General features: G+C 36.2%; 1 protein-coding gene across 3 annotated transcripts in view; it reads left to right on the plus strand.

Annotated features, from left to right (window-relative positions):
* Positions 1–9,230, plus strand: part of LOC127938053 (coiled-coil domain-containing protein 85C-B-like) — a 38,152-nt gene extending 28,922 nt beyond the window's left edge. For 2 of the 3 annotated variants that reach the window (XM_052534444.1, XM_052534446.1), the window contains 4 exons: positions 595–696; positions 3,407–3,499; positions 5,174–5,272; positions 5,582–5,694. In XM_052534444.1, coding sequence (XP_052390404.1) covers positions 595–696; positions 3,407–3,499; positions 5,174–5,272; positions 5,582–5,674 — 387 coding nt within the window. In that variant the 3' untranslated portion in view covers positions 5,675–5,694. Of the gene's footprint in view, positions 1–594; positions 697–3,406; positions 3,500–5,173; positions 5,273–5,581; positions 5,695–6,504 lie in introns of those variants that run through there. The other variant, XM_052534445.1, reaches the window with a different exon arrangement.
* Positions 9,231–10,178: the final 948 nt, after the last annotated feature.

The following is a 10,178-nucleotide window of genomic DNA, read 5'->3' on the forward strand; positions in this document are numbered from 1 at the left end:
ACAAAAGTATAACTTGTCTACACAAGTACATCAGTCCTGGTTCAAGGTGTCCTAAATACCATAGATGGCTGGTGGGTGATATAGTATGTTTAAGTTGCAGGCAGATGTGAAGTTCACTTCTTCCTTGCAGCCTCCTTAAACACAGTTTCTCTGCTAAAAGAGAGCGACAGAGTTATTTATAGGTCTATTTTATAGTAATCACATGCATTCAGGGAACATGAAGGCAAGACATTGAAAATGTCATAAGGATCACTGGTGATTAGAGTTGATGCCAGCTGGAGCCTGTGGGTTTCTCTATTATAGCAGCATGAAGAGATTCCTGCTTACTTTCTATGGACGGTTGCCATCTTAGAAACAGCCCCATGTAGTTATTTTGCATGAAGGTAATAGACACACAGCTCTGCTTGAGTGAGAAAAGACCAAAATCTCCAAATCTGTTTCAATAACGCTTTTTACGCTAGTCTAGCTAGCCAAGAGTTAGTCAAGACCCTGTTGAAAAAAACAGCATATGCTGGTTAGGTATGTTTGAAGCATAGAAGCTGGTTGATATTTAGTATGCACTGAGTCATAATGTCTCTCTTTCCCTCTTGGCAGTGTAATCCGGGAGACCTGCGAGCCCTGCGGAAGGGCATGACCCTCTACCACTCCGAATCACAGCTGTCTTCACTCCCCCAGAGACAGGACGCCCTAATGAATGTGAGCAATCCTCTTTCCAAGTCACTGTACATACAAATCAATCCAAGCATATTTTAGCACATTCATTTGTTCAGTATTTTTAATCATCTGAAATGTGCTGCAACTAATATTCCAAAGCGACGCAGTCCTAAATAATACAATTAACTTCATATGAGAAAATTGTTCACAAAGCGCACACATTTAAAATGAGAGAGAATGAACTCCCACACGTCCATAAATTGTAAATTTGTATTACCATTCATAATAAATGTTTTTTAAATAGATAGATAGTATAATGTCAAAAAAAAAGTAGCAAAGATAGAATAAAAGAACATGTCCTGAGCGACTGGCTACTAAGGCTACATTTACATTTAAGTTTTTCCCTTGCATTTTTAAATAGTTTCACGAATACATGACAGTGTTTTCAAAACGATTTGCATTTACACATATCCACAAAAATGGCCAAATACGCTGTGTCACGTATGCCAGGCCAGTAGTTGGCGCTGTCACCCTGTTAGTAAACAGCACCTGTCAGTGACGCTTATATTTTGTTTACGATGCGTCTGTTGGTGAAGTAAACCCACACTTTGTCGAAGAAGTGTTAGCAAACTCTTGAGCAGCAGCAACAGTACCATGTACTCCGCCATTGTTGAGTATGTTTGTTCGTCCTTGCCTTTAAAATCGACACATACTGCACGTCTACATACCTAACACATACTACGAAATGCATGATGTCACCTTTTTCAAAGATTCCCATATTGAGAAACGACAACGGTGCAGTTTTCAAAAACGTGCACTTTGAAACCCGTTTGTAAAAATATTTAAACGTTTTTATTAGGGATGCACGATAATATCGGCACAACATCGGTATCGGCAGATAAAAGCTTAAAATGACCATCATCGGTATCGGCCGATATGAATCGGCATCGGCCAAAATTATTTTGAAAATATCGGCATATCGAATATCGGCCAAAATCCAATATGGTGCATCCCTAGTTTTTATAACGTCTTCAGTCCCCAAAATGCTGTTTTTGTGTAAACGGATAGGCAAAGCACGTAAAAAGTTTGTGTATGTAAATGGCCCCTCAGTCTAATCAGTTTGGCACTATTCAGCAACAATTTGGGAAAAAATGAAATCCTTGGTGCGTCACTTCTTTAATCTGGCGTACATTTCTATAGGCTTTTCCTGTATAGAACTGGAGGCACTTATGTTTGAAAACTTTTCCCTTTCATTTTCCCCTGAAAAATTACCAGGTCTACTGAAAATACGATGAATGAGTAAATGGAAAAGCAAATGCGCCTTTGAACATGTAGCCGTCAGCCTGTGCACAGGAAGTCTCGCCCCTGTCGGCTTCATGTTGCATGCTTGCTTGAAACAATCTTGCCATTGTCAGCTAAAAGTCTTTAGAGCATTAATGCAGAGCTTGAATTGAATTTCTCTAAATTCAAACTCAGCATCTCCTCTGAGAAAAACAGGTCAAGCTCCTTTTTATTCAATTTGACCTTTCATGTTTTGTAGATCTTTGGTGTCACTTCTAAGCAGTGTGTGGACTGAACAAAGGCATAAGACATTCCCATTACACAGCATTGTTTTTTGTGTGAAATTAGCCAATGATTAATCAGGTACATAAAAAAACAATTAACAGACAGCTACTCTCAGCTGATTTTGTTTACTAATGGTTTAATTACTTTTCATAACAGTTGCAATTATTGTGTTCACATTTTATTTTTCATCAACAGTATGGTTTACTATAAAATTAATTATCTATTCGCCACGATGCATCTCTTTCATTCCGCCTTCATTATCAGAATAAAAAAACAATTTCTCTCATTTTAAATTTTCATGATGACGTCAACATTGAAAAGTACATAACATGTTTTTAGAAGCATGCTAATTTTATTCCACTGCAGTTTTGCTGTCTACGAATTGACGATAAATAGAGTGAGGACGACTTTCTTCAACCATTTCAAAGCAGGTTTCTGCACGGTGTTTCTATGGGAACCATCTCGAATTATGGAGAGCTCCTTCCAGAAGCTTTGATTGATAGGCTCTGTTATGAAAGATATAGAGGCGTATATTTAGATGCTTATTCGATCATCGGCACACAGCAAAACACACTAGTGTTTTTTAACTGGAGTGTTTTGTAGTCATCATCAGTATGAATGTATGCGGATCATGTCCGGCTCTCCTCAAGCACTATGAATGATTAAACACAACCAGGGTTTGTGTCCTCTACAGCTGTCTGGGCTGCTGTGTGCGATGCTGAGCTAAGATGAATGTTTTAAATGGGATGTGGTTTTCATTATAAATGATCCTCATATCTCCCTGTTGAGACAGATAATTAATGATGATGAATTATTCAATTAATCACCAATGAGAACAGGAGTGAATGATGATAATGGAGATGTGCTGTAGCTGCTGTGTTCTTTGGTCCACAATGATCTATACCAGCTCAGCTAGTTCTCTGGTAGTGCTTTTTAAAAGCAGTTCAGTCTGCAGTCTTCTTGGCTTTTATGTACATGAGTGGGGAATTATCAAATTCTGCAAAACTGTTGGTTATGTTTACTTGTCTGTACTTCTGCTGGTCAACCATTTAAACCAAACTGTATTGTATTTGAATAGTAGTGTATACTTCCATTATACCGTATCCCAAAAAATAGTGTGTACCGTGGTGCTTTAACCAGGATGTGTGCCAGGATCAAACTGACCCCTCTGTGTTCTCTTCTCCAGGGGACTGGAAGGCTACAGACCAGCGAGTCGTCTCCTTCCACCGGGTTTGTCTCATCTGTACAGAGACCTGAAGCTGTGGTTCATGCCATGAAGGTACACTCATTTTTCACACATTATCAAACAAATAGCATTCATTTAAAGATAGAAAATAGCTATGCAGAAGTTTTTTATTCAAAACAGGTTTCAATTGATAAAACAGTAGATATATTGTTCAAAATGAAGCGTTTGAACATATTCTGGTCAGATGTTATGAAATATGTTCATAGTCACTGACTGTGATGAACTATATCTGTGGTTTCTCTGCTAGGACACCTGTGTCAACTAATGAAATCTGAATTATGAAGTCAGGAAATTAATTCATAAATTCACTAAAAATCACCATGTTAGCAGTTAGTTATCATATCATTGATATAATAACTTCAAAAATTAAAGAAGCTCCAAAGTTATATTTTTATCTACAGTATACCACTTGGATATATTGATATCTAATGCAATGGTATTCAACCACTTTTATGTTTTAAATGTACTCCCTGTATATATAATACTAATATTAGGGGAGTAACGGTACGCAAAAATCACGGTTCGGTACGTACCTCGGTTTTAAAATCATGGTTCGGTTTATTTTCGGTACAGTAAGGGAAAGAAATGTGAACATTAAACTGAATTTGTTTACACTTTTTTAAACAGTTTTTAATAAAATATATAATAAAAAAAGAATAAGAAATAAAATACTGCTGCAAAGTTCTCCACTAAATAAAATACTCTGTCTCAAACCAATATCATATAATAAAATACAATGAAAAATATAAATAAATAACTATGATTACAGTGCAGCATTACCAATCCCAGATTGTAGGCCTGCTCATATTAAAAAAATATATATAACTTTTCCAAAATGTAAAGTGCAGCAACAACAGTTTCAGTTTTTAGACCTGCTCAGATTTCGTTATATCATTGGCCCGATTGGGATTAAGAGCTAAGGTCTGTTTAAATGCTGATGGGAGCTGAATTTTAATTACGGTCGTTTTATTCCTAGTTGTAGTGATGTTCACACTCGAGTGATGCCTTTTGAAAACTTTAGAATCAGCTGCAGGGCGGGATTTGAGCTAAACGCAGAGACTTCTGCCACTTAATATGTTCGTTTGGAAACACAAAAATGTACCTATGTTCTGCACACAAAATATTGCATTCGGTACACACATGCACCGTACCGAAATCCCTTTACCGAAACGGTCCAGTACGAATACACGAACCGTTACACCCTTAATATATATATATATATATATATATATATATATATATATATATATATATATATATATTAAGGGTGTAACGGTTCGTGTATTCGTACCGGACCGTTTCGGTACAGGGATTTCGATATTTATACTTTATATATATTCTCTCATCATTTTTGAAAGACTGCCTAACCAAAATTCAAGCTTCATAAAGTTAATAAAAAGAATTGTGAAAGTAATGCATATGAATCAAGCACTTTAATCCAAGTCGTCTGAAGAAGAGACACAATTGCTTTATATGATAACAGATTGAATTTACTAGAACATTAGAAAACTGGTGAAAATGCTGGAAATTATTCTTATTCAATACTGTTTTATCATTAGACAATATGTTATCAGCATATTGATTTAATGTTGAATGTCAAATAAAATGTTGAATGAAAATTAAGCTTTGTCCCTCGGTTTTCTTTTTCTTGAAATGACACGAACAGAATGCTGGCTTTAAAAAATGCTCTTGACCATATATTAACAGGTTCTGGAGGTCCATGATAATCTGGCCAAGCAGCTTGCAGAAGAAAGTGCAGAGGACCTGAATGAAAAAGAGAAAGCCATAGTGCGAGAGATGTGCAATGTGAGTGTTTTCTGGATTTTTGTGATAGGTCTCTCAGGCTTGCTAAAACATATCGTGTACGATCCAAATATCCATGCATTCAGTCGACCCTTTGCTAAGGCAGATAAAAATGCTTTACAATATCACACTTCATTTCCAGCCCATGATTAAAATCACGCTGTTTGCAGAAATGTCCATTTATGGAACATTCTGTTAAGCTTCGCTTTGAGAAGAAGTGTCAAATTGGGTGTAGTTTATGGAGGGGTCAGTGAATGGACAGGTTGGTACACAGAGTTCCTTATAGTTTGATTTGTTTGTTGGGGCCCTCAGTGGAATGTGGGAATGAAGAAATCCAGCTCGGAGCACAATAACACCCTTGTCCTTCTCACCTGGATACTCCTGGCCTGTTTAACACCATTGTGAATAAGAGTTCTGGCTTTTTGCCCCCCCCCCCCCCCCCTTACATTCTATGGGTGATTGTGACATGATGCTAAATACGCCAAACAAATAGCTGACTTTATGTGAAAAAGGGACTATGTAAATAAATTAAAATTGGGATGCACTAAATTTAAATGTTTTACATTTTTTTCTAGGATTTCCTAAAGACGCACAGTGATAAATTAGCAATGAAAAGGCATGGACAGTTATTTTTGTGGCTGACCATATTGCATATGCACCTGTTGCACATGAAGATTCATTCCCTTTCAAATGCAAAATGCATGGGAGGAGAGTATTTAAATATATCATGCAACATGACTTACTAAAGTTTGCACTAGTCAGTTTACTGGTATGCGCACCAATATTTAATGCCCAAAACAGCATAAACCATTCTGTGCTTGGCATGGCTGAGATAGTTGCACTGTTCTTGGTAGATTGCATTGGTCTTTCATTTGCACACTGTCAGTGGGTTCCACTCCCGTCAGTGCTTTTATAGGATTGTGGTCTCACACTTAATTGGCCTATGTAGTAAATCTGGCCCTAAGACTTTAACACTTGCTAAATGATATCTTTAAATTCAAATCTCAAAATCATTATCCAACATTGTGATCTCTAAATTTACTTGTAAAATTATTTTAAATTATTAAATGGGACAAAATATTATAGAACATACAGAATGAATTGATTCATTCTTAAGTATATATAAGCCTAGTTTACATAAAAAAGCAGTGTTGAAAATTACAAGAACTTGTAAGATGCAGGTTCTGCACTGGCATACAGCATGTATAAGTGGCACAGCTGTTTTTTGTGTTCAGGTGGTGTGGCGAAAGCTCGGGGACGTGGCAGGATCAAAGCCGTCCATCCGACAGCAGCTCTCTGGGAATCAGTTCAAAGGCCCTCTATAGCAGCTCTAACACATGAGGAACATCTCTCCTTCAGTTCAGCCACCATAAAGCTCCAGCAGGGCCAAACTGAGAAACTGCTCACAGCTACACAAACACTTCCGTCCACTACCATCATCCATGTCAAATAATCCGGTTCCCAACTATTGCCATTGATATTGGACCACTACACACCAGTTTACAGATTTAGTGAATCAGTGAACATGTAAAGCAATAATCTGCATTGAAATAACATTGTTTGGCTACCCAGACAGCAACATAGTGTTGGCCCAGATCCGGCCCACATCTGGCCCGCATGAAATCCATGTGGGCCAGACCTGGGCCGAAACTGCTTGCTGTCTGGGTATTGATTATATATTTTCTTTATTGCGGAATGGATCTCATATTAATTTAGGCACCTTTGCTGAGACCTTTTACCAATTCTGGACTACTACTCCGTTGACAATTACTCGACGGTCAATGTAGATTCAGAGAAGAAACACTAAAAGGACGGTGTCGTTTGGGACAGGACCCATGAAGTGTTTACGACTGGCAGCTACTCATGTTCAGTCAGCTTGCCTTTTGTTTATTACCTCATATTTTAGTTTTTACATAGCAGTGATGTCAGAAAACTCATTATTGTTTCCTTACACCCTTTTAGACAAAGTTAAGTCCATCAAACTGTGGTTTACTCCTTTCAGAGTCTCCGTGTTCTGGTATCCTTCCTACAAAAATGACTCTGAAAGACGTTGTAAAATATGTACAAAGCTTTAAATCCCTTTGTTATGTTGTCTTTTAAAAATCTTTTTACTTTTTCTAGTAGCTGTTTTTAATACGTACCAACTTAACAGTGTATGGGGTTTCTTAACAGCGCAACACTTTTTGAACAATGCAACTCAAGACATGAAAGCAGCTCAAAACATCCCTAATCTGATTGTTCCCTGTTCCCTGTATTACACAAAAGAATGGTGGTCACAAATGAAATTCAATGTTTTTGTATATTTACGATGTCAACATTTGAAACGGTGTGCTGTGCATGCTAGACAATCACAACTCTCAGGTCTTGGGAAATTATACATCATAACATGACAGAGAAGACTAATGCACTGGCAGAAATAATTGTGCTAGCCAGGCTCTCTGGTTCAACCCTAATGGGTGACCTACAAGTCTAAAACTATTCAAGCCCCTTTCTCAAGATTCAAGGCAAGAACTAACACACAAGCAATCCTCTACATGAATGCAAGTTTCAAGTCAAGTCACCTTTAAACAAAATACATTGCGTCAAAGCAACTGAACAACATTCATTAGGAAAACAGTGTGTCGATAATGCAAAATGATAGTTAAAGGCAGTATGCAAAGCAGTAAAGCAGCTTTGTGTCTCAAAAAGTGGACAAATCCATTAATATGTCATACCCCAACTTAATACTTCAGTCCATGAAAGAAAACTGCGCCTGTCAAGCAGTTTTATGAGCATTTCAGAGTTGTTGCAGGGGATTCTCTGTCCCTGTCAGCTATTGCCATTTGTTTTGGATGAAAAATTATCACAAGCCCTCATGAAATCCATTGGAATGCCTGTGATTCTTCAAAAAGCTATGCATATTTCCCACCACTTGCTTGTTTATTCATTATATATTTTGGCAAATTTAATCATGCTTTCAGTTAGCAATAAGAGTCTCACACTTTCAGGACATTTAACAAATTTTATGTTTCAATTCCATACATTTTCCCTCAAAAGTCTGCAGGGCCTGCTATTCAGCAGGGAACTATTATCAAACATTAATCTGAAATAGTGATCAAGATCTGGATATAGCAAGTGATGTTCATCTAATTTAAATGCATGTCAGCAATAGTTTAATGTATGTATGAGTGTTTTTCCTGCTATTTTGTCAAATAAACTGCTGAGTTCAGACTGAGGCATGCTTAGAAATGAAAAACTGTGGCTTTGCTCAGAATGCAAAACTAGCATACTGATTATTGTGCAATATATGCTAAAGATAGGTATATAAAAGAGTACAGATATATTTACAACCATAGCATTGTCTTTTGAAAAAGTCAATAAATATTTCATATTAAAATAAATTGCAGCTAATTCAGTTCGATCTTCATACTGACAATGGAGGGTCAAGCACACTGCCATACAATATTGTGAAATATGTTGTATACTGCAGTTTCTGATAATAGTATGTTAGTATGCTATTCCAAACATAGCCAAAAGATGTCATTGTAAATGGGTATAGGATAAAGAAAGAGTTTTAACATGAATAAATCAGAGGTGTTTTCTCTAATAAGTAAGAGTGTATTTGATTGACTGGCCCACCTGTTACAAACAGAAGTTGTAGTTGTTTATGAAAGCAGTTGCAAGCAGATCCTGTACAGATAAAGTGCCGTTTCTCTTCGGAAGCGGTCTTAACACAAAGCCATGATTGTTTTAGGATGATTTGATTTGGCATGTGCTGCCTCTTTTGTGCATGGGGGTTTATTTGGACCCTATGCACCTACACCCCGTGTTGTTCATTGTGTAAAACCTCTGAGGTTTATCCTGTCTTCAGTGTTAATAAATGCAAGCATGTTTGCAGGAGACATTTTATGGTAAAGATGTAAAGAAAAAAGTTGTACAAAGTGAACTAGACGATTTTGTCAATAAACAAACTATTACTTTATGTCGTCACATTTATTTATATAGCACTTTATACAGATTGTTTTAAAGCAGCTTTACAGCAATTAGGCTAACAGAAGAAAATAACTAACTTGTTGCAAATGTACAAAATTAGTCAATAATGTAATGACTGCAATTTCAAGCAGATTCAAGTGTGCATCCGTTTTGAAAGATTTCGTAAAACATGATGTATCAAAAACTAGCTGTTAGCTTTTCGCTAATGTGAAATACCAACACTACTGTGATAGAGGACACTGTACACTTTGTTGTACAGTGTCTAGTAGGGCTGGGTAAAAAAATATTGATTTCTCGATTTTTTACGATTTTCATTTTACGAAACAATATAAATTCTTAAATTATTCGAATGGAGTCTAAAATTGTAGCGTACATCCCATCCAATAAATCACAATAAGCTTTGTGCTGTATATGAAACATATATTAGTGCTGTCAAATGATTAAGTTTCGAATTATTAAGTAAACGTGTTTTCTGATAACCTATCCAAGTTAATAGAAAGCCTGACTGAACAACACTTTAAATTCAATAATAAATTAATCATGAACAGATCAGTAATTAACACATTAATGCAAATATAAGAATAAAACTTAATCATTGATACATTTTAACTAAAGACCTGTTTATCATTACACAGTATAATGTAGTTTATTAATGCAATTCAACTTTTAATAAAGAATTCATTTTAGAAATGTATTATGGCTTATATTTCGGGAAACATGTTTTAATCTTTCCATCCAGAAGGCAACTTCGACAATATACCACAATATTCTCATGTGAAACCATATCAATTTTAAATCTTGTGTATTTGAATGTTTTTATTATTATTATTATTAAAACACACTTATATTTGAATCTGTTTTTTTTTAAGACAATTATTTTCTCTGATGATTGATAGCATGACAGTGATGCAATATAAACAAGACAATTCAGGAAATG

Source organism: Carassius gibelio, chromosome A20 (genome assembly GCF_023724105.1).
Source record: "Carassius gibelio isolate Cgi1373 ecotype wild population from Czech Republic chromosome A20, carGib1.2-hapl.c, whole genome shotgun sequence".
Classification (NCBI taxonomy): domain Eukaryota; kingdom Metazoa; phylum Chordata; class Actinopteri; order Cypriniformes; family Cyprinidae; genus Carassius; species Carassius gibelio.